The sequence below is a fragment of the Octopus sinensis genome, linkage group LG8 (assembly GCF_006345805.1).
Source record: "Octopus sinensis linkage group LG8, ASM634580v1, whole genome shotgun sequence".
Classification (NCBI taxonomy): domain Eukaryota; kingdom Metazoa; phylum Mollusca; class Cephalopoda; order Octopoda; family Octopodidae; genus Octopus; species Octopus sinensis.
The window spans coordinates 78652109-78677803 of record NC_043004.1 but is presented as its reverse complement, the minus strand read 5'-3'; the positions used below and the strand labels follow the sequence as shown (position 1 = coordinate 78677803).

At 36.9% G+C, this 25695-nt stretch overlaps 2 protein-coding genes across 5 annotated transcripts in view; one reads left to right on the top strand and one right to left on the bottom strand.

Annotated features, from left to right (window-relative positions):
* Nucleotides 1–2743, top strand: part of LOC115214975 (BSD domain-containing protein 1) — a 28067-nt gene extending 25324 nt beyond the window's left edge. For both annotated transcript variants that reach the window (XM_029784075.2, XM_029784074.2), the window contains one exon: nt 2578–2743. In XM_029784075.2, coding sequence (XP_029639935.1) covers nt 2578–2604 — 27 coding nt within the window. In that variant the 3' untranslated portion in view covers nt 2605–2743. The remainder of the gene's footprint in view (nt 1–2577) is intronic.
* Nucleotides 2744–4253: 1510 nt separating this feature from the next.
* Nucleotides 4254–25695, bottom strand: part of LOC118764597 — a 61087-nt gene continuing 39645 nt past the window's right edge. For all 3 annotated transcript variants that reach the window (XM_036505509.1, XM_036505508.1, XM_036505507.1), the window contains exons 2-7: nt 23750–23939; nt 19679–19869; nt 16986–17195; nt 13486–13770; nt 11489–11601; nt 4254–9803 (exon numbers count right to left, since the gene is read on the bottom strand). In XM_036505509.1, coding sequence (XP_036361402.1) covers nt 5025–9803; nt 11489–11601; nt 13486–13770; nt 16986–17195; nt 19679–19869; nt 23750–23916 — 5745 coding nt within the window. In that variant the 5' untranslated portion in view covers nt 23917–23939 and the 3' untranslated portion in view covers nt 4254–5024. The remainder of the gene's footprint in view (nt 9804–11488; nt 11602–13485; nt 13771–16985; nt 17196–19678; nt 19870–23749; nt 23940–25695) is intronic.

Sequence of the window (25695 nt, the reverse complement as noted above, 5' to 3'; positions counted from 1 at the left end):
TAATCTTTCATTTTTTTTTTTTTTTTTCAACATTTCCTTTCTTATCAATTATTAGGTTAATTAATCTAAAGAAATTGTGCTATGAATTCTGAGATAACCATAAATGACATGGAATATTGTGACTAAAAATTATTTGGAGGAAGATTGCGCAACCCTTTTCTTACCATATTTCCATGATAGCATGGGTTGGACGAATAACTGAGGGCTGGCAAACCAGACAGCCACACCAGGCTCCAGTCTTGATCTGGCAGGCTTTCTACAGCTGGATGCCCTTCCTAACGCCAACCACTCCGAGAGTGTAGTGGGTGCTTTCTACGTGCCACCAGCACAGGGCCAGTCAGGCGATACTGGCAATGGCCTTGCTCGAATCTTTTTACACATGGCACAGGTGCCAGTAAGGCAATGTTGGTAACGATCACGCTCGAATGGTGCCCTTTTTACGTGCCGACACGGAGCCAGTTGGCTGCTCTGGCAATGATCACACTCGGATGGTGTTCTTGGCACCCTACTAGCACGGTCACAAGTGCCAGTAAGGCGATGCTGGTAATGATCACACTTAAATGGTGCCCTTTTATGTGCCACTGGCATGGAAGCCGGTTGGTGTGAGTTTAATTATCTCACTTCCTCTCTTTTTGATTATAAAGAATTTAGCTGGTATTTGGAATACAATTTGACGTGAAATTTTGATAGGTTTCAATTTGAATCATTTTAATACTTGTATTTTGTAATAGCTCTCCATGTATCATACTAAATGTATATACAGCATGGATAGGCCAGTTATTGCAGCATTTGTCTTAATATAACATCTTTTATGGATGTGCTGTGTTAAAAATTCAAATACCAGGAGATTTGTCCCAGCAAGAATGCAAGATGTATTTCAGCCATTCTCAGTCATTTACAATGGTACTTAATTGCAACCAGCCACATGCTCAGGCAAGAATTTAGCATCTCTGATATATGAAAAAGTGAATGCTGCCAAGTAGCCATCCGGTTAAGATTAGGGACAGTGTCAGACAGTTTGGTATCAAAATGGTTAATACACTTTTCTGGCATTATAAAACATTAAATTATCTATTGTAATAGAGTGTGATGTCTTTAAGCGCCTAAAGACAAAATATTATGTAAGATCTAAAGATCGGATGTCATTATCATCATTTAATGTCTGTTTTTTCATTGAGGTATGGTTTGGACAGTTGGCAGGATCTGATGAGCTGGACCACTGCATCAAACTCAATTTTTGAAGCTGTTTTGGCATGGTTTCTACAATTAGAAGACATTCCTAATGTCAACCGCTTTACACTGTAAACTGGGTACATTTCACATGGGGCTGGCTCTAGTGAAGGTCACCAAGTAACTCACAAGATATGTTTAAACTTTATGAAAATAATTATTTAAAAATTATACCTCCTGTTCAAATTGGTTTCTTGTATTCATCACAGTTCAGAAAAACCACCTGAACATGGAACATGGCCATTAAATGATGATGATGATACTTGAATCTTTGTCAATTCATTTTTCCATTGCATCCAAATACAATAAAAATTGATTTTCTTTGATTCATTGGCAGCAACTCTATATTCTTCTTCCTGAGTGTGTCACCAAACTCTTTCACAATGGCAAACATCCAAATATTTTTATTGCATCCTCCAAAACTTTAGTGCTTCCCGAAATTCGTCAACAGTACATCTGATGCTCTCCACGTTTTCTTAATGACTCCTTGTTTGCTTCCTACGTAAATGTAACTAAAAGTCCCTGTGCTTTTAGTTACATTTCCTGAGGAGTTGTATGCACCTGAGCACTATCCAATTTCATTATTATCATTAAGGCAGTACATCATCGTCGTTTAACATCCGCTTTCCATGCTGGCAATGGGTTGGACGATTTGTCTGAGGACTGGCAAACCAGAAGTTTGCACCAGGCTCCAATGCTTAGTGGCATTCTGTCTTCGCATTCTGAGTTCAGCTTTGCTTCTCATCCTTTCAGAGTCAATGTAATCAACTAGTCTCTTCCTCCCCAAATTCCAGGCTTTGTACCTTTAATATAAAGGATTATTGAGTTTTGTTATTGCTTTTTAAGATTTCATTATTTCGAGACCTATTGAGTCAAGTACATCAAAATCAAATGGAAATTGTAGTTGTGATCCCTGTGCCATGGGCACGTAAAAAGTAGCATCCGAATGTGGTCGATGCTAGCATCACCATAACTGGCTTCTGTGCCGGTGGTGCGTAAAAAGCACCAACCGATCGTGGCCCTTGTGCTGGTGGCACGTAAAAACCGCCCACTACACTCTCAGAGTGGTTGGTGTTAGGAAGGGCATCCAGCTGTAGAAACACTGCCAGATCAGACCGGAGCCTGGTGCAGCCTCCTGGCTTCCCAGACCCCAGTCAAACTAATGCCAGCATGGAAAACGGACGCTAAATGATGATGATGGGTTGACAGAGCTGATTTTTCCATGTTGATCTGTCCACTTTTTCATTGAAGTTTTTCTTTATTAATTATTTCACATAAAATATCCTATTTACCACCTAATCTTCACTAAACAGTTAATTAATACTGCTTCTTTCTTTAATTTTTCAGGAAGAAGAATGGGAGAGCTGGGAGTAAAACTATCATTTTATGTATGTATATAACAATAAATACACCACTATAACAACTGTGACTGCTTTCGTTGTTTGGAACACTGAGAAACACCTGGCTAATGTATATATTATTTTTACCAGATGATAAACAACTGATCCTTCAATCTGTTTAATTTCTTATTTCTTTACTCCTGAATTCACAAATATTCGTTTTCCATAATAAACTTAAAATGTCATGGCTTTTGGAGATTTCATGAATACTTCACATTTATCGTGTTCCATATTTTTCAGATTTGCATTTCTTTGGATTGAACCCAAACACCCATGATTCACAATGATCAATATAGATACGAAAGTAAACGGTTTGATCAGTCTTTAGTACTTATTTCAAGCAGAGATACATTAGCATTAATCAAAGATTATTTATAAATATATTAATCAAAGATAGGAAAATTAATTTCGCTGTTTTCCTTGGTTGTTTAATTTGTATAATGCAGAATAGCCATATATTTTCTTTAGCAAACCCCCTGTGTTTTTCCTTTTGCCCAGTTATATGCAAATTGCAGCCCTCGGGACTTTCTGAAGAGCATACATCATCTTAGTCTGTTTTCCATGTGGGTATGGATTAGCTGGGTTTGACTGGAACTGGTAAGCCAAAGAGCTGCACCAGGTTTCAGGCTGATTTGGCATGGTTTCTACATCTGGATGTCCTTCCTAACACCAACTACTCCAGGAGTGTAATGGGTGCTTTTTACATGCCACCAGCACACCTAACAAAAAAATTAGCTTGAATTTATTTTTTAGTAGCATGGTCCACTGGATGATGAGTCACCTCTCAAGCAACCTGCTTCTTGGAAGAAGTTGCCCTTGCCTACTTTAGCTTCTCGATACTTGGAATAAAGCCTCTTCCTCACCTTACACTTTGTGAACGGCAGAGTGAGGTCTTTTCTTGCATTGCAAGTTACTTAGCAACATTGCCAGTGTCAAAAGAAATAGCATCTAGTCCTTACTGGAAGGTGGTTGGAGTTAGGAAGGCCTCCAGCTATACGTGTGTGTGCATTTACACAGGTGCATGAGTGGCAGGTAGATAAATCTGCTGTAAAATCAGATTATTCTGAGTTCAATCGCACTCTGTTACACTCTTACTTGCTTAAAGCTTTGTGAAAAGTTGTCAGAGACAAATATAATATTGTGTCAGTAAGGAATGGCAGAACGTCAGTTATCTCCCTTCACTTTTGGTCGTCTTTATCCGACAAAACCTGGAACACTTGAAGGTGGGGCTCCTGTGTGGATGTATTCTGATTACTGAAACCAGAAAATAAAGATATATGTATATGTGGTTAATAAGTTCACTTTGCAACCACAAGGTTTCTGGTTCAGTCCCATTGTGAACCACTTTGGATAGATGTCTTCTATTATGGCCCCCCGCCCCCAGGCCAACCTTGTGAGTGAATTTTGTAGGCAAGAACTGGTAGCTTGTGTGTTCGTCCCCTATCCACTGCTTCACAGCTGATGTAACCTAGCAGTCTGACAAAAGAGACCAATAAAATAAGTAGCAAATTTGTAAAAATGTAAGTATTGGGGCTCAGTTTGCTTGACCAAACTCTGCAGAACAGTGCCCCAGCATGGCCACATGCCAATGGCTGAAACAAAAGAAAGAAAGAGACACGTATGTTATATATATGAATATACATTGAAAAAAAATTATACATCTGGATCTCTATATTACATGCAATATTCTGCAGAAGCTTTCATGAGACTGAAGAAGAGACAACTGTAAATGACAAAAGCTTGATGTAATGTACGTACATACATACACACACATACGTTGGATAAAATAATCAAGGAACTTGGTGGTGGTCTGTATGGATAAGACATTTTTTTGAAAACAAACATCAAAAGAGTGACATTGCCATGGGGGCAGCGGGGTTCTCTACACCTCCATCCTGGACAGAGACCTTTTGCAGGGTAAAGATGACACAAGAGGGAATTTTAAAAAGTCAGCAGTTTTACATCATCTCTGCGAAACAGCAGCACCCAGTTTCTCAAAGAGGATGAAGAATGAAGTAACTTTGTTGTCTTATTTCCCTTCTGTTATCTTTACCTCAAAGAAGGACACATTTTATGCCATTCAATACTCTACTACAGCAATTTCACTCTTAATTTCTCTCTCTCTCATATATATGTATATAAATATATATTATATACATGTGTATAATATATATGTTATACACATGTGCACATGTATGTATGGTAATCGTCATCTTAATATTCATCTCAGATTTAGTTTTAAATTTCATAAAAAGTCACCATTTTACAACTCATTTCAGGAATCTCTATTGTTCAAAGAAATTTCTTGGTCCAAAAATATTTCCTCAATAATTCTGGAACCATTTTAAGTCTTCAAACTTTGTAACAACTGATTTACATTATCATTAACCAATTTTATTTTGGATTTTTGGAAAATAATTTTTTCTTTTTTTTTAAATTCCAAGAATTAGCAGGTTTCTTACTTGGAATGGTCATGTAACCATCTGGGTGGACACTGTCCATGTAAGCAAGTGACCGATCATAAATGTATAACGGATGTTTAGGGTTGGTATATCTCTGGTCATCATATGCATAACAGGGTGGATGGTGTGATTGTGGTTCTTTGTAAAGATACATGTCAGAAATTGCATCATCATATATAAATTGCTCTGTCATTATTTTATTCTCAAAGATGGTTGGCATCACTTGAGGGTCAACTGGTCGGGATACAGTTCTGGGGAATCTTGACTGAAAACTCTGGGTTCTCAGAGGAAATTTTCTGATGCCATAACTTATATCATCCATTGAGAAATTTGGTTTAAATTTATCAAATGGACTTCCCCATAAATAATTAGTTTCTCTTGCCAATTTCTCTCTAAACAAGGAATTATTTAATTTATCAAAATCATTTGCATTGCTATTATTCTCAGCAAATTCTAACCCTTTTAACTGGACTGACACTTGCCAGTTCTTGATATCTTCTTCAGAAATAAAATCTCCAACGTAAGAAGGTTTGGCGTCAGCATAAACATTAGCGAGTTTTTTCTGGTATTTACCTGTCAATGACAGTTTTGAAGAATTATCGTCTCCAGCACCATATATTCTCTGATCTGTACAATGTTTTTCAGACTTATTATTCATATTAATACTTTCTCTAGAACATTCCTTTCTCTCTGTAGCTAAAGGCTCCAAAACAATCGGATCTTTGAGATGTGAAAGTTTCTCGAATACCAAGTCCTCTTTCTGACAAACTCTTGAAGTAATTCCTTTCTCTTCAAGCCCCATTTTCTCCTGTTCGTTATTACATTTCCAATCAATATTTGGTTGTAATCTGCCATTACAGGTACCAGATATCTCACACCGAGAACTGCTTTGACTCTCAAATCCTTCTGATTGTCGCAGAGTGTTTTGACTGTTATCAATATTATTGCCATCAACATCTTTTCTAATTAATTCATTTACATCTTCATTACAGTTATTCTGATTAATTAATGGAATTTGGTCACAACTGACTTGAGACCTTTTCTGCAAACTTGCCATCGACGAACCATCTTGTACAAGATCTTTGGTAATATTTCTCTGTCTGGATTTTTCAGAGAAGGCATGGCTGCTCCCACTGAAACTGGTAGTATGGTGGTCAGATATTCTAGACAAATGGTCCAGTACATCAAGAGCCCAGTCACGATCATCTATAGTTCCAAAATTTGAAGAATTAACCTCATTATCCGTGAGATAATTACTTGATAGATTTGCTGTTGTTTTTCTATCAGTTAACGAGGTTTCATTTTGAACTTCTTTCGCAGAATTTTTCCCTTCTTGAATATCCTTAACGTTTTCTGTGTTTTTATCTTCTAAATATTTCACCTTCACCAAATTACAAACAGGTGTTTCACTTTTCACCTCATCCAGTATATCGTTTGCACTACGCCACTTTTTCCGATCAAAAAGATCAATGCTGCGTCCAAATTTGAACGGAGAATTAACTAAAGTTTGAATACGAAGTGGGCTTAGTTTGTCTTTTAATTTTGATAAACGGTTTTTATCCATAATGCTTATTGATTGAGATCGACCCAGCTTCAGAGGAGAATTCTTCAACTGTTGAATTGTTAAAGGACTTAAACGGAAAGCCTTATGTAGTTCTTCAGGTTTTATTTTCTCTTTAGGGAGATCTTTAGGAACTTGTGGTCTTCTAGGCTGTTCTTCAATATCAGATTCACACAAAGAATTTTGGGAATAGCTAATAGGGTCTTGGTTATGATTCAGTGTTTTGGATACAATAGTATTATGTGAATAAGAATCATCAGAATCAGGTTTCTTAAACTCTTGGAATATTTTTGCATCAGTTTCATCGTGATTTTCGTGAAAACTGTTGGAATTGAATTCGTTTCCATTATATTTCTTCTCTTGTGTCACTTCGGTCTTGCATACCTCCTTAGGAATCCTACCAAAAGATGTACCTGCAGCTGTTCTCTGTTCATTGATAATTTCTTGGTTCTTTGTCATATTTTCTTTGATTTCTGGAGAAATTGGACTAATTGCAATTCCAGAATGAATGTGTGAGGACATTTTTTTTAATTTGGTCAGGTTTTGAGGACTGTCTTCCTCATTTGTTGTTTGAGATTTTGTAGCATCAACCTCAGTCGGCTCGTGTGAAGAATCAACTTCATCGGATGTTGATTGACTCTTCAACGATTCCATTTCTGACTCTAAATTATTTGTTTCAGAATTCAAACAATTGTCCAACGCTTCCAAATGTTTGGCTGCTTTATCTTCGGCCGATCGAGCATCACTAACCGAATCTGGGAAACTGGAAAGTGAAGTGACAGAGGTTGTATCCGTATCTGTGTCAGTTGAGTGGGAGGAGTTAAATGGAACCGAAAGAGACCGTTCTGGAAGATACGGATGCTTACAGCTGAACAACGGAGACTGATTACTGTTAGGTGGGACACTAGGAAGTGCCGGTGCCATCCTGTAAGACGGGCAAATTTCTGCAACAGATTTTATTGTTTGAGAATCTGGTGGAATGGAGAGATTGAAATCAGAATAAACAGTAAATTGTCCATGTGATAAACAACGGTCATTAGCAATTGATTGAGCGGCAGTTATTGATCTTTGTCCTTTATTATAATTACAGTCTATACCTGGCATCCCTGAAATCTCAGTACCTTGTGGGTAGTTCTGCGTTTTACCATGGAAAGTGTAATCAGGTGGAACTGATGTTGGTCTGTTTGAGGACTCACCATATTGAGAGTAACATTCTTGCTCTTTGGGAGATTGATTTGGAATCACAGAAACCGATCTTACAGGAGACACTGTGAGATTCCTTAAAGCTTCTATACTGGTTACTTTATCTGGTGGCACCGACATGGACTGCACTGGTGATATGGTCAGCTGCCGGAAGTCATAGCAATCTGTCTCAGTAGCATTATTAGAACCATAAGTGGTTGACCTGGGTGGAATTTTTCTAAGATTTTTGAAACTTGCTCTGAAGAGATTTTCATTTGGTGGAGCACTTTCAGAACGTCTTGAAGAAATAGTACAATACCTAAAGTCATGATCGACAATTGGTTCTTTTGGGTTATTTTGCCTGGAGAGTACGGTTCGGCCTCGTAAGGATCCGTAATTGGCTGATGGATTTGGTGGTGCTGACACACATCTATTAGCAGAGGGTTTGTCACTGTACACAACATATGTATGAGCATCGGAGGGTTGTTGTTGCTTGCAGTTATATTCAGGGCGGACATTAGCTTTGTCATAAACAACACCATCATGGCAAGGAGAAAAAGCTGAAGAGCAAGGATACTGACTAATATAATGGTTTGGTCTGTATGGTAATGTACGATACGCGGCATGATTAGGCACTTGTTTACAGCTGTAAGGATCTGCAGTGGAGAAATTCCTCAAAGCCTGATTGTCATTTAAAGTGTTTAGATTTTCAAGACTTGTAGCTTTACGTATTTGGTACGATGCTGCATTCTCCATCAAATTACTGTGGGAACAGTTTTCAGCATAGGACATTCTCTTGTGAGAACAGTAATTGTTACAATTAGTCACTGGATTGTAACACTGTTGACGATTTAGGCAATGAGCTGGCTCGTTATAGACTTGATGACATGGAGGTCTTTGAAGGTAACTTTGGTAGGTAAATTCTTCTGAATTGGAGCCATGTACTCTTGGGCTACGCATGTCATAGAATCTCCCAGCATGGTCCCTTGGATAATGACGTATTTCATAATTTGGCCAGGGATGACCTTGCTGAAAGGAACCTGATTTGGAATCTAGAGTCTCTTGGTTTGTACAATACTGACTTGGATTTAGAACTGGGGACATTTCTTTGTAAGTGGGAGTCTTTATAGCATTCAAATGACGGCGAAAGGAAGACCGTAATCGTGTTAAGGGACCTTCCTTGGTTTTACATTCCATTGGTTTCGTAGTTGGTTGGTAAACGCTATTCAAATAGGTGTACTTGGCTGGTTTATTGCCAGGGTCACGATATTTTTCGAGCATTTCAAGATAACGGTCAGATCCTTCCCTAGATTCCTGCCAGTTATGGTATTGATCAGAAAGATTATCCAATGTCGAAACGGAGGAGGATTTGACATTTTCACTATGATGTCTTGCTAGAGGACGTCTCCCTTTTGTTAAATGGTACACCGGTGAAACTGTTACGTTTGGCATCTGAGATATTTGAGGGTAATAATTGGGGTGGACTTGCATATCAGATGGAGCACTCATCAACTTTGCCTTTGATATGCCATCTTTGAAATCGCCAGATTTATTACATTTCAGTTGGCGCCTCAGCGAACCATTTTCTGCATCTTCCTTCCTTTTATATCTATCCACAGTCAAAGAACCGTGCTTTATTTTCCTTTTGATAGATTTTGAACTGTAAGGAGTAACCTCTTCTTCAATAACAGACGAGGTAAATATTTTATTTGTGGTAGGTTCGTTAGCTCTTTCAGGGTATGTGGAGTCATCAAATAATGCACCCTGGTTGACAGCGGGGGACACGCTACCAGAAATACTGGGACTGCTATCAGTGCGGGAGAAAAAGTGTATGTTATCACTCATCTTGGAATAGCAACCAATTGGATCTTCTCGACAAGGATACACACTCGAAGTATGTCGGATGCTGCTGTCAATTATATGTTTGTTCATTAACGAGCGATTGGATGTGAGTGATGATGATGAAGGCTGTAATGAGAAATAAACAAATATGAATATAGACACAATTTCAATAGAAACTAATAAAATACTTGTTAATTAACTTTTGTGATGGTAACTCGTTAAGTTCTCTCACAGATAAGACTTGTGTTAATCTTTTTGTTACCATATTTCTGTAGAAATACACATTATTTCAATTGTTTGAAAATATTTGTTTCAAATGCTGGCTTTTGATTATATCAAGCAAAGTGCTCACCTGACACTTGTTTTATCAATCCTGAAAGGACAAAAAGCAAAGCCGACGGCCATGCTGGAGCACTGCCTTTAGTCGAATAAATTGACCCCAGGACTTATTTTTTGTAACCCTAGTACTTATTCTATCAGTCTCTTTTGCTGAACCGCTAAGTTACAGGGATGTAAACACACCAGCATTGGTTGTCAAGCGATGGTGGGGAGGACAAATACAGACACACACACACATATACAATAGGCTTCTTTCAGTTTCCGTCTACCAAATCCACTCACAAGGCTTTCATTGGCCCAAGGCTATAGTAGAAGACACATGCCCAAGGTGCCATGCAGTGGGACTGAACCTGGAACCATGTGGTTGGTAAGCAAGCTACTTACCACACAGCCACTCCTGTGCTTACATGGAAGAAAATAAGCGGAGAACTTTCATCTAATTCTTCCAAATCTTTCTGTTAAAACTGTATTGAAACAGTTTGTGGAGAATTTTTTATCATAGCAACTGTTTGCACACCACAAGGTTTAACGGAACCTATTGAAGCAAGCCAGCATTACCACGAGCAATGGCGAGGATAAGGCATTGGAAAAGCCAAAGCAACCTCACAGGCATCACCTGACACCTAACGAAGAATATAGTAAAAATACCATTGTCGCTATTAAGCTAAGGTTTGGAAGATAACATGAAATTTTAGTGGGAAATTTTAATTTAGATCACTTTAAAACTGGAGGATTATATCGTAAAACCAGGAGTGAGGTGGCCACAGGTGTGGGTAGGTCTCAGGCAGTTTGGTGTCCAAAAGATTAAATTGATACCTTTTCTCAGTGAAAAGAAATATTCTCTATCAGCTTCAAAGGTTGAAAACCTGGAGAACTTTCAATGCGTCATAAAAGCCTTGACTGTCCAATCTTTTTTTTTTTCTTCATGGCACAGTCTCTGACAGCAACAGCCAATGTTTTGTTTTTTAGGCCGAATTTGATTTGAGAAGAATTTGTCTGCTATTTCTAGCAGATCATGCAACTACATAGGGGTCTTCCTAATTGGATTGTTGAGTATTTCTTTAACTTGGTTTGTTAAGCTCAAACTAATTGACAAAATATCTGGTCAAATGTAATATCACAGGTGAATTCTTGCAGAGTGAAATAAATGAGATTCTCAGAAAATGGGAGCAAGAGCCACTACACTGCAGCACCTTTTAAACAAAAGAGGAAGAAAACATACATTTGATTTCAAATCTTAGCACAAGGCCAGTAATTTTGAGGGAGAGAGTCAATTACATTGACCCCAGCACTCATCTGGTACTTATTTCATCAAACCTGAAAGGATGAAAGGCAAAGTCAACCTCAGCGGAATTTGAACTCAGAACATATCAACGGATGAAATGCTGCTAAGCATTTTACCCAGCATGCTAACGATTCTGCCAGCTCACTGCCTTGGAAAGCAAAATGTATTTTCAAAATTCATTTGTTACCTTGGCTCTTTCTATTCTGGCTATAGTTTTATCTTCTGTTGATGTACAATCTTCTGTGGAATTCTTTTGGTCAGGATGGTAGCAGCAATAAAACAAGAGCAAACAGACCACTCCTACAGCAAAAAATAAAAAGTAAAATTATATATATAATGGAACAAAAACGCAATAGAGGACAATAAAACATCCGGACAGATAGATGATACAAAGGCAGACAGGAAAAACAACTATTAGAGGGATAGGTCATTTGTGGCCTTCTTTCATCAGTCAAGTTACCAGACGTCCTTACAGTTTCAGGCAGTTACTGTTCAGTTTGGTTGCCCACCAAAAAGTCTAGCTAAGAGCATTAGATAGATTTTTTGTATATATATATATATAAAGATGTTGGAAATAACACAATGTATTCAACAATTAGTTATGTATCGTCCGTTAAAGATTTGAAGTTTTCATAAATATACAGAAAAATATGATGTGTATATAATTTGTCCAACCTGACATTAATTTTAAAAAATGAATTATCTTTTGATGAAGATAATAATGATGTTAGCCTGCTGATTACTGTAGAGAAAATACGACAAATACTTCTGCCTAAAACAATATGTTATAGTCTTTCACAGTCAGTTTTAGAATGACTGGATTATAGAAATCCCTTGAATTTAATTTGTTTAATCCCAGGTAACTCTTCACTCAGCTGACTAGGGATCAAAGACATTATAGCAGCCCCTAAGGCCCCTTTTTCATTTATGTTTGCAACAAATTTTTAGGAGGAAAAAGTCCTGTATTTTAAGCAGTGTAACATTCATGTCTCTCCAAACGAGATTCATAGACTTATTCTATACCGTGCTGGCTAAGACAATTTCTATTCTGTTGAACAGATGAGGAAGCACTGCTTCAGAAATAGCCAAACATTTTGTATGTGATGCACTTTTTAAAAATGAAATTTTCCAAGACGCATTACAAAAAAAAAAAAATAACAAAAGGGAGAGAGAATTCACTCTGGTATATCTGTGTGGTAAAGAAGTTTGTTTCTCAACCACATGGTTCCAGGTTCAACACCTTGGGCAAGCATCTTCAGCTATCACCCTGGGCTCAACAGTGTCAACGGGAAGGGGATAGTCACTGCTGTCAACCCCTGTACATGACTAGTACTCAAAAAGGACATCTGGTTAAGTTGACCTTGACTGGATTCAAACAGAGAATGTAAAGAACTGGTTGGAATACCACAGAGCATTTTGTCTGATACTCTAGATTCTACCAGCTCATTGCCTAAATAACAACAACAATAATAATAATAATGGTTTCAAATTTTGGCACAAGGCCAGCAATTTTAGGGGAGGGTTAAGTTGATTACATTGATCCCAGTGTTCAACTGGTACTTATTTTATCAATCCTGAAAGGACGAACAACAAAGTTGATCATGGCAGAATTTGAACTCAGAATGAAAAGCCAAACAAAATACTACCTCGTGTGCTAACAATTCTGCCAGCTTGCTGCCTTAATAACAATCACTCCAAATTTTGGCACAAGGCCAGCAGATTTGGCAGGAGGAGCTTAGCTGATTACATGGATCCCAGCACTCAACTGGTATTTATTTTATCAACCTCAAAAGGAAGAAAAACAAAGTTATTGAACTCGGAACATAAAAACAGATGAAATGCCACTAAGCATTTTACCTGGGGCACCAACAATTCTGCCAGCTTGCTACTTTATCATCATCATCGTTTAACACCTGCTTTCCATGCTAGCATGAGTTGGACGATTTGACTGAGGTCTGGCGAACCAGATGGCTGCACCAGACTCCAATCTGATCTGGCAGAGTTTCTATAGCTGGGTGCCCTTCCTAACGCCCAGCACTCCAAGAGTGTAGTGGGTGCTTTTACGTGCCACCGACACTCAGGCGGTACTGGTAACGGCCACGCTCAAATGGTGTTTTTTACGTGCCACCTACACAGTAATAACAATAATAATAACAACAACAATAACAATAACCAGTGTCTCACCTATGAGAAATCCCGTAAAGACAAGAGCTGTAAACAGCCACTGATATGCTTCAGCTATATCAATTGGAGTCAACAACCAGGCAATAACTGCAAGAGAATTCTCCAGTAAAAGCAGGGCATAAAAGAAGAACAAGCGCCAGCGCCCAGAACCGTTTTGAATATGTAAGAAACAAAAGATGTAGATGAATCCAACCAGACAGGAAAGTAACTTGTCTTGCCACCAAACGCTGCGCAGTTTGGGTTTCTCAGCAATTATCCATAGACTCATCAGCATCCAATGAACTCCTATGGAAAAGAAAGTTTGGAAGAATAAAAATATTTTTAGTAAATTATTGTGCTTAAAATATGTGCAGAAACTCTACTGGTAGATATATATTCACAAACGTATGTATGTATCTGTGTGTGTATATATATAGTTGGAATTTACAAAAAAAAATCAAAACAAAAGACGAAGATAGGTGTGTAAACAACAAACAGATGTATCAGTTTAATGCTCGGGAAGTGAGAAAGTCTTTTACATTTCGAGCCTATGCTCTTCGGCAGAAAGGAACACAGAAATAAACAGTGAGAAAATATATATATACACATAAATAATTAAGGGTGCTACAAATAGCACTGGCATGCTAAAAATAGCAGTCACAAGGTGAATACAGCCACAAATTTCCATTGATATGCATTAATTGAAATCATGGTAATGAGCAGAAATTGTAAACCTTCGTACCAATAATGGATAGAATCATAAATTGAAAATCTAGATATACCCATACCATCACAATTTCAAACTTTGTGTAAATTGTCACTTAGTTAGCCTCAGCGTGTCTTACTGTCCCGGGGTCATAGAAACTGCCCATCTCAACTATGTGTGCAATGACTGTTTTTTTATGCCGCAGCAAATTTAAAAAGGTGATTGAAGTGAATAATAAATTATAAAAATATATATAAGGATATTATTGTTTACAATAATATCAAGTGGAATAGCATGCATAAAAAACCATAAAGGTGTTAATTATTAATTAACTTTTTACCTTAATTGCTTTTTATGCATGCCATGCCGCCTGATTTTATTGTAAATAATAATATCCTGATATACAGGGGTTGGACAAAATAATGGAAACACCTAGCACCACAGCATCATAATTTTGAAATATCTATAAAACCTGTAAAAAGCTTGTTTATTTTTATGTTTTTGATTTATTATTAGTGTTGCTTAATGTTTTGTTAAAATTTCTGTTTCTTTTCAGATATCATCAGAAAAAGGTAATTAAAATTCATTAAAATGACAGATCTATCAGACTTTCAAAGAGGTCAAATTGTTGGTGCTTCTTTGGCAGGCGCTAGCATAACAAAAACAGCCGAAATGTTTGGTGTATCAAGAAGTACTGTCTCGAAAGTAATGACAGCCTTTGAGAAAAAGGGAAAAACCTCCTCGTCAAAACAAAATTCCTGAAGAATACCAAAACTTTCAGATAGGGACTGTCAGACTCTTATGCAAATTGTTAGAAAGGATCACAAAAGTACAGCTCCCAAAATTACTGCAGAGCTTAATGACCACCTTGAAAACCCAGTTTCTGCAGAGTATATCTTTGAATATCCGATTGTATACAAACATTTTAAATAGGATTGAAAAAACACGTATATATTATAAATCACAATAAGGACAACACAGAAAGAACAGATTTTAAAAATGCAGTATTAGCTTAATATTTTAAAGGAAAGAGAATGGAAGTGTCTTAACATTTCAGGTGCTGGTCCTTCATCAGAAAAAAGAGAGAAGTGGATGTGTAGATGTAAACATTTTGCCCAACAATTTTGCCAGCTCACTACCTTACCATGAGAAAAACATTACCTTGGTTGGCAACAAAAGAAAGGCATCTGCCTCAACACATTTTGTCTGTCACATGCATGGAAAAGTGGTCATTAAACAATAATAATAATGTTCAGTTCTATATTTAAGAGATGAACTATTTACATTATTTACATTTGACGGATATTTGTCCTCATCTTGTTTGTTGTTAACACGTTTTGGCTGATATACCCTCCAGCCTTCATCAGGTGTCTTGGGGAAATTTCGAACCTGGGTTCTCATTGCTAAGGTATTTTTCAATGTTGTTCTTCTTCTTCTTATTATTATTATTCATATTCAGGTCACTGCCTGGAATTGAACTCCAAATCTTGGGATTCCGAATTCGATTCTAGGCAGTCACCTGAATAATAATAACAACAACATTGAAAAATACCTTAGGAATGAGAACCCAGGTTCGAAATTTCTTCCCCAAGAAAACCTGATGAAGCTGGAGGGTATATCAGCCGAAACGTGTTAACAACAAACCAGATGAGGACAAATGTCCATCAAATGCAAATAATAATGTTTGTTGTGGTTGTGGTGACGATCAATCTTATCTATAGAGCCTTCTGATTTCTTAACTGCTCAAACTCATTCTTTTTCCCATTTTTCCAAATGAGTCTTGCATTTTTTTAATCTATTTATCCTGAAAGCTTCACAAAAGTTAATTATGTCTGGGTAGTTTCTCTAAAACTAATCATAGAGACTCAGTAATGAAATATTACAATTAGGAGTAATGTTGCCCTTCCAAAGCTCATTTAGTTCAATGAAATGAGTTTGCACAACTGAACAATAATATGAAAGGAAAATGAGTCATAAAGCTCAGCTGAAAGATATTCATTTTGGTATAGAAATTAGTAAACATAGCATTCAGGATTTGTCTGAAAGATGGCCAGGCTTGAATTAAGTGAATACATACACAAGAAACAGCCTTTGATTAAAATAATGGTGCATTTAACAGTATGTTATTGACGTAAAATGATGATAGTTATTGTTGTATTTTGGAATGGTCATTTTGCCAGTTTAGCCAATAAAAACACACGCACTATATATTTGGTGTTACATTGCTTCAGCGTTATTTATTTTTTTTACATTAATCTTAATCTTATTTCGGCCAGAGTTCTTTCGTCACATATCTGTGACCTCATCAGTGGTCCTTTGCTTTCTTCTTTCTTATTTGTGTGTCTCTCCTTACTAATGGTCAGATGATAGTTACATTTTGATCCAAAGAAACTTCTAAAAGAAATTTGTGTATTATATTCCCACGGAATTCTGAAGATAGTTTGATAAAAGGCAAAAGAGTTTTGAGGCCGATTGTGTGGAGAAAATCTTAATTATTCAAATACTTTTAGATTCAGATGAAAAAATCAGAAATAACCCAAATATAACAAGGAATTAAGTTTGAAGAAAATATCAAAGGAGAAAGAAATTGATTCATAATACAAACGTTAAGGAAACATTGTGTTCCTGAAAAACTTGCCATAACAGGGAATTCTGTAACAAGAAACTTATTTCCCGTTGACTTCCAGGTGACATAGAAATCAAAGAACTTGGAAGTGAATAGGAAATTAGTTTTTCATCACAAAATTCCACAATACAGAAAGATTATCAGGAATGTGATGCTTTCATAAACACAAAGAAATAGTGGTATTCTTACCTATAGCGAAAAATATCCAACTCTTAAAGCAAAAAGCAAACATTATAATTGCCGCCACTCTGGATAATGTCATTCCAATCTGCCAACCAATCTGTAGCAGAAAACTTGGCCATTTTGGACGAGGAATATTTCGAGATTGAAGTCGGAGATTGTCAGAGTATGTTACAAAGCCCCAGGAAAACGATATGAGAGAAATTATTAAAGAAAAACCTGGAAACATAAATAAATGTATATTAAAATCTTTTATAAACACACACACACACAATATACATCAAGAGTTATGATATCGAAGTTGTGTTCTTGAATTTTTGTCAAAAGAATTACAGGTAAGAGATTCTATACATGTCATTTCAATATCTATATTTGTATCTTCTATCCTGTAACGAAACATGTAACATGGAATTAAAAATATACCAAACTAGCAGCATAGCCAGTGTATGTAAGAGCCCCTAGTAGGCAACGACTAATCCCAATCTAGTCCTTTCCCTCTAGGGAACGAAGGAGCATGTGTAGGTTGCAATATCTTCTCTTCACTCGAATACTTCTGTGTATACGATGTTCCTAGCTGTCCCTTTGGGCGATAAAAAGGTCGAGTTGTGTCCCCTAGACAGAAAATATGTTGCATATAAAAAGCTTAGATTCTTTAAAATAATAGGTATATATAAAAATATATAGTTTATAATCATATAAAAGAAGAAACTGGAGATTGGGAAGTTAATAATTGTTCATCATTAACAGCAAATTGGTCATCTTCACTTACAGCCGTTTCTATTAATACTCAGTAAACATTAAATTTACATTTATGCGACATGAGCTTAATATCATCAGTGGAAAAAAGATGTACCTTTGGATGTTATGTGTGTAAATTAATTTCAGCAGACTCACTGATTCTAAATATGCCATCAGTTTATCTCTACCAGCTGTAGTTACCAAGATATGTTATAGCCCTGATTGTTAAGCATATGGAATTTTGTCAGTGAACAGATCAGTCTCAAAGGCGGCGAGCTGGCAGAAACGTTAGCACGCCGGGTGAAATGCTTAGCTGTATTTCGTCTGCTGTTACGTTCTGAGTTCAAATTCTGCCGAGGTCGGCTTTGCCTTTCATCCTTTCGGGGTCGATTAAATAAGTACCAGTTACACACTGGGGTCGATATAATCAACTAAATCCGTCTGTCTGTTCTTGTTTGTCTCCTCTGTGTTTAGCCCCTTGTGGGTAGTAAAGAAATAAGTCACTTAAATGTTGAAGTGAATCTAACGGTTTTTGTGTGTTTTTAAATGGCTTATAAACACTTTCCATGCTGCAATTGTTTTCGTTCCAGCACACGATCTGAGATCAGGTCACTTGCTATGCAAGTACATCTTCCATAAATTACATCCATAGGATCAAATAATAGCAAAACAAATATAGGAAACTTCATTAATATAATATTCATTTATTCAGATTCCTCCTGAAAGCAGTGTTTCAGAGACTTCCTGAGGAGAGCTGCCCCAGGACAATTTTGTTAAATGGTTCAGCCATAGTCTACCATTATATGGGTATCGCAATGTCCTCAGTGCCTTTCTTCCATAGTTCTTAAGTCTTAGTGGAAATGTCCACCCTGTTCATCACTTAGGTCACCAAAGTTGTCCAGGAAACGATCCAAATGGCTGTGTAATGTAGTCTGATGCTCATATCACAGCCAAGTTGATGGAAAGAAGAGAGCATGCTCTGAACCAGGTCAGAGTAATTATTTGCTTTATAATTCCCCAGAAAATCTCTCATAACCAGGGGGCACAAAGACCCTGCATCTGCCTCAACATTGTTCACTGAATTTTGGAAATGCACGTCTTTCATGAGTTTCCTAATTTGTGGTTTCTACAAAACACCTGCCTTCAGTTCTTTCCATGCTCAGCACTGAAAATGTCCTGCATTTGTAATCAAAGCAATCTGCTTCTTCCTTCAAAACCTTCACAAACTGTTTCATTAAGTATAGTTTGATATACAGTGATTATAAGATGATCTTATCTCCGTCAAACAAATGTTCTGAAATTACATTCTTTTCTCCTATAACCATGCTTTCTCTCAGAGGCCATTGTTTTCTCATCAAGCTCTCCTCCTCGGACAGATAAAGCAAGAACACTTGGTGTATCTACTCTGCTAACACTGGAGATCTACACAGATTAGACAGTAGTGGTTGTAGTATGGCTATCTTCTGTAAGACCAAAGCATTTGTTTCCTGCTGACCAGTCATCTTAGTTGAGTGACCAAATGGGATTGATCCATAGTTGTTGCTGTTGCATATAAACCATCACTTACATGGCACATCATATTTTGATACATCCACTTTCATCAGCAAGCCATGAACATCATCACATAAAAAAATTTTTTTAATTAAAAAACAATTTTCCTCAGAGAAGAAAAACAGTAAATCCAGTTCTGTATAGCAATAGTACACGGTTCTTGGTTAAGTATCATATCTCAAAAACAAGAGCTGCTAGAAACAAATGAAGGCTATATTTTTAGTCAGTAGTGTGAATATACCACAAAACATTATAAAATACATTCCCCAGTGTTGATATTATATATTTGCATAGAGTGGTCCTCAGTATCCAAATAGGTTAATTTGTTAAAAACATGATTACAAGATTTTTAATATTTTTAAAGACAGATTAGAAGAAAATATTTCTGAAAATATATTTCCAGTCAGACTCACCTGTCCCTGCAGATCCATGCCAGGTGCTTAGAAGCACATAGGACTGAAGAATTAACTGTGGTGCTGCTTCTAGGAAAGTTTGAAACAGTCGAAGCAGAAAAGCACTGTGAACCTGCTGGAATAATTTCTCAAATCGAAGGGGATCAGAGGTTGTTTTCAATTCACTCCAGGTTAATAATACATCAGCGTACCTGGAAATGGTTAGGAGATCAAATTGGAATTCACATTTCATTTGAAGATGACTAGTAATTAAGTCATTTACTTGTCGGAGACATTTGACTGCAGTCATGCTGGAGCACCACCTTTAGTCGAACAAATTCACCCCAGGACTTATTTTTTGTAAGCCTAGTACTTATTCCATCAGTTTCTTTTGTGGAACAGTTAAGTTAAAGGAACATAAACACACCAACATCGGTTGTCAAGTGATGGTGGGGGGGGGCAAGCACAGACACATACACAAATATATATATATATATATATACACACACATATATGTACGTATGTATATGACAGGCTTCTTTCAGTTTCTATCTACCAAATCCACTCACAAGGCTTTGGTGAGCCCAAGGCTAGAGTAAAAGACACCAAGGTGCCACACAATGGGACTGAACCTGGAACCATGTGGTTGGGAAACAAGCTTCTTACCACACAGCCATGTGTAGGAAGCTAAATTAGTAAATTAGGGTCATATTGTTAAGTAGTTCTCTTTATAACAATGAGGTTATGGATTCAATCCTACTGCTCAGCTTTGGCAAGGCTGACCAAAGCCTTGTGAGTGGATTTGGTAGATGGAAATTGAAAGAAGCCTGTCGTATATACATGTGTGTTTTTGTGTGCCTGTGCCCCACCACCATCACCTGGCAACGGATGTTGGTGTGTCTACGTCCCCGTAACTTAGCAGTTCGGCAAAAGAGACCGATAGAACAAGTACTAGGCTTATAAAGAATAAGTCCTGGGGTCGATTAGTTCGACTAAAGGCAGTGCTCCAGCATGGCCACAGTCAAATGACTGAAGCAAGAGAAGACAAGAAATCTGGAAAAAAAAAAGTGCTTTGTAACTGAAGTCCCTTGTGATATTTGTTCTACAATGGGTTATAGACTCTCCCTTGTCATTTTCAAAATTAATTAAAACAAAGGCACCGCATTTCAACAGAAATATCATAACATAACAAAAAACTTATTAAAGATATCCAACTTCCTTTTTCATGTAATCTAAAAAGTGATTAAGTAATACTAAGTCCTGAATTATGATATTTAATTTCACCTTCTCTCTCCATTTTCTTTATTTCAAACACCAGCAGGAATAATGGATCAAGCAAATGAACTAAATAAACTTAACATTAAAAGAGAGACAAAGAAAACAATTTAGAACTTCAGTAAAATTTCAGAGAGATTTTTTTTTTTCAGAAAATGTTCTGAATAAATATTTCACAGCAAAATGAAGTGGAAGCAAGAAAATAAAATATCATTAGGAAATATTTGAAAGTCAACAACACAAGACTAAAAACTAAAGTTATATAACAAACCACATGACAACAACAACAAAAATATACACATACATACATATATATATATATATATATATATATATATAAAATGTCTCCACTCGAGTGATGTCACTCAACAAGCTGCAGATAAAACTAAATAGATGTAATTTTCCTTGAAATTACGTCCAACCTTTCAGGGTAAAATGTGAAAGTGGAGCAACATATTTGGTTTCTGATGCTTTGGAAGACATCAAGAGAAGAAAGTAGAGTAATTGGCCATCATTAAGTTTACATTCCTGCAAACTGGTTACACAGATTTTCATAATTTATTCAAAAACGTTACAGTCCCTTATTCTAAATGAATGTTTTAACATCAGATTTTACAGCTTTCTATTATGTTGTTGATGTTGTTGTTGTTTTTGTTCATAATTTTAAATCAAGGAATTTCATTCATGTCACAAATACTAAGTGGGAAGATCTGAAAAATAAAACCTCCATGTTTATTTTAAGCATGACTGTAGTTAGAAGTTTGCTTTCCAATCACATGGTTCCGGGTTCAGTCCTGCTGCGTGGCAACTTGGGCAAGTGTTTTCTACTATAGCCTCGAGCCAACCAAAGCCTTATGAATGGCTTTAGAAGAGCGGAAACTGAAAGAAGCCTGTCATATATAAATGTGTGTGTGTCTGTTCCCCCACCACTGCTTGACAACCGGTGTTGTGTTTACATCCCCAGAACTTAGTGGTTCAGCAAAAGAGTCCGATAGAATAAGTACCAGGCTTTAAAAAAGTACTGGTGTTGATTGCCCCAGCATGGCCACAGTTTAATGAGTGAAACAAGTAAAAGAACTGCAAGTTTATGCTTGGAAGTTCAGCCATAGTCAACAGTTTAACCTTTTTGTCACCCTATTTCTTTTGAAATTACATCGCCTTTGTTTCAATTAATTGTTTAAATAATGAAGAATTTATATAATGACTTTGCCATTATTAAACTAGCATTCGGAAGCAGTGAGCTGGCAGAATCGTTAGCACATTGGACGAAATGCTTAGCAGTATTTCATCCGTTGCTATGTTCAAAGTTCAAATTCCGCTGAGGTCAACTTTGCCTTTTATCCTTTCAGGGCCAATAAATTAAGTACCGGTTGTGTACTGGGGATTGATGTAATCAATTAGTCCCCTCACCCACATTTCAGGCCTTGTGCCTTCAGTAGGAAGGATTATTAAACTAGCATCTGGAGCATAAATTAACACGAAATTTTGATGAAGGTTTAAATTTAGATCACCTTAAAACAGGAAGTTTATATCATAGAACCAGTGGAGGTGGTCTCATGTAGGTTGGTAGCAAGAGAGTTAAATATCAATACAAACCTCTACAATGGTTCTCTAATAGTCTATGGAACTAAATTTTATATTTGAAGATATTTTAAGAACATCAGCATCAATGATGTTGATATAACAAGTTGCTGTGTCAAATAAGTTTATACTCCCACAATACTATAACACAGGCATTACAGTATGTGATTAAGAAGTTTATTTTCCAACCACATGGTTTCAGGTTCAATCCCACCGTGTGGTAGGTTGGCCAAATGTCTTCTGCTACAGCCCCGGGCTGAACAAAACCTTGTGAGTGAATTCGGTCGACAGAAATGGTCTGTTGTAAGAGTGGATGAGATCATGTGATAGTTATGTGTTTCCCCATTCTACAAGTGATGCTGTTTGTCTACAGCAATGGTTTTCAACCATTTTTGTTGGTCTTTTTTTTGGGTGGGGTGGTTATCTATGGATTTCTTTGATTCCTGTTTTATTCAGGTGGATTCTCAACTATTTGATGTTTAAAAAAATCCTTTTATATTTTTATAATTATTAGGAATTTTATAAAGAAAATTGTCAAACTATTTGGTGCCTTGCAGAATTATAACCAATTTATTGCATGTAAATTATAAAAACAAAATCTTTCATGGAGCCACAAGGGTCAAACGGACCCTGGTTGAGAACCCATTGGTTTATCGTCTTCCAGGAAAACATTCTGAACCAAAGGGAAATATTTCCTTATAAGGAAACAGTTGAGGATTGGCAACAGGAAGGCACAAAATAATAGTAAAGGATCAAGGGTTCGCTTTGTAAGAGAACCCTATTTTTAGTCATTCTGGAAAATACTTTTTTACTCTTTGCTTCAGTCATTGGACTCTGGCCATGCTGGGGCACCGGTTTGGAGGGTTTTTAGTTGCACAAATTAACTTTTGCGATTTTTTTTCTTTTTAATCTGATGTATATTTTATTGGTCCCTTTTTGCCAAACCACTGGGGGTGGGGAACAAACCCCCACATAAAACACGCTTCCACACAGTTTCCACCGACCAAATTTACTAACAAGGCATTAGTTGAACAGGGGCTATAGTTAGAAAACAATTGTCCAAGATGTCACATTGTGGGGCTGAACCTAAAAGCACAGGATTTCGAAGGGAGTTGCTTGACTACACAACCACGCCAGTACCTTCAACAGTTTCATAAAGTTTTACATTTTTATAAGATTTTTCTTATTCTCTAGAAATTTACCAAAATAGAAATAACGTGATAAAAAAGATCTTACCGTTTTATAAGAGCAAGTCCAATAAAATGAAGGAAACCAGAAATACAACTTATTTTTATAGTCCTCTTAGTTAACAACCACTTCAGACTGAACACTTGGATACAGACCATAGGAACCACCACAAAAGCCAAACTCAAAGAAAACCATATCAGTCGTTCCTCAAACATGAATTGTATAACGACAACGACATCTGAAAGAGAAGCGAAAAACTGGACATTAATTGAAGGAATAAAAGTTACAAGTAGTTTATTTTCAGAGTACAATTCACAGAGAATTCATTTAGAAATGAAGAACAATTACCAAACAATAAAAATAAAATGAAGTTGATAATACTGCAATGAGAAGAAGGAGAACGGAAATGAAGTTAAGAATACACATGATCTTGTAAAGTGGCAGGGAATTTAATGCATCAGTTAATGTACGCATGATGGATGACTGTAATGCTGTGACAAGAATGCGTGAAGGTGCATGGTTTAGTAGTTAGAGCATTCAGCTGATGATTGTAAAGCCAGGAGTTCGATTCCTGGCAGTGCCTTGTGTCCTTGAGCAAGACACTTTATTTCACATTGCTCCAGTCCACTCAACTGGCAAAAATGAATGGTACCTATAATCCAAAGGGGCCAGCCTGGTCACACTGTGTGTCATGCTGAATCTCCCAGGAGACTACATTCAGGTTATGCATGTCTGTGGAGTACTCAGCCACTTGCATGTTAATTTCATGAGTAGGCTCTTCCATTGAGCAAATGAACAAGGAGCCTTGTCATAAAGACCAACAGAGTGCCAGTTGGGTTTTCATAGAAATTTAAAGAAGGTAAAACAAGAATTTCAAATTTCCAATCCTTCCCCATTTTATTTTACTATTCATGTCCCTCTGGTCAATGTGAAGTCCATCTGACCCATGCAAGCATGGAAAAGTGGACATTAAAATGATATAAATTTTAAACTAACATTAGTTTTAAAAAACCAATATGGTTTAGCCTTTTGTTGTTGTTTAGTCTCAAAGGCATTCCAGGTATGGCCATCCTGATGTTATACAGGTATGGCCATTCTGATGTTATAAGGGCTTCTAGTATCACATATTTTAAATGTGATCTCTCTTTTAAAGATTGTCTGATTCAAGAGAAATATATAACAGCTATTTCTAATTGAAATTGCATAGAGGCTCGTTTGTTGGTTAAAAGTTTAGACAGCTGTGGAGTTGAAAGGTCATAAGCTAAAATAGTGCCACAGGCAGGAACACAAATTTCCTAGCCTTTGAATGTCTCTGATTTCCAAAAATGGATATTTATATTAATAGAGAGTGGTTCAGGTTATGAAAATTTGCTCTAGTAACTGAGAGGAACTACCACTTGGGATAAAGATAGAAATATGCTTAAGAAACAAACATTAGGAGACCAAATTATAACTAAAATTGATTAAGGATGCTGGTATCACATAAAAAAAAAGCACCCAGTCCACTCTGTAAAGTGGTTAGCATTAGGAAGGGCATCTAGCTGTTGAAACCATGCCAAAACAGACATCACTGGTGCTGGTGTTATGTAAAAAGCATTCAGGTCACTTTGTAAAGTGGTTGGTGTTAGGAAGGGCATTCAGCTGTAAAAGCCATGGTAGAACACACAGTGGAACCTGGGTAAGTCCTTTGGCTTACCAGCTGCTGTCAAACCATCCAATCTATACTAGCATGGAAGACGGGTGTTAAATGACGATGTTGATGATTGAGCTACATAAGACATACTAGTCTATGGAAACACAAATTGATACAAGATATGGTTAGAAAACAGCAATGTAATTAAAATGGTAAGCACATTCAACTCTAGTTTGCATTTATTAATTTAGAGAAAGCTTTTACAAGATTGCACATTTTTACTGACGAGTAATGAGGAATCTGATATGATTGAATAGTTTCTGAGAAATGTATGGAGATTCTAAATGCACAGTAAGGATCA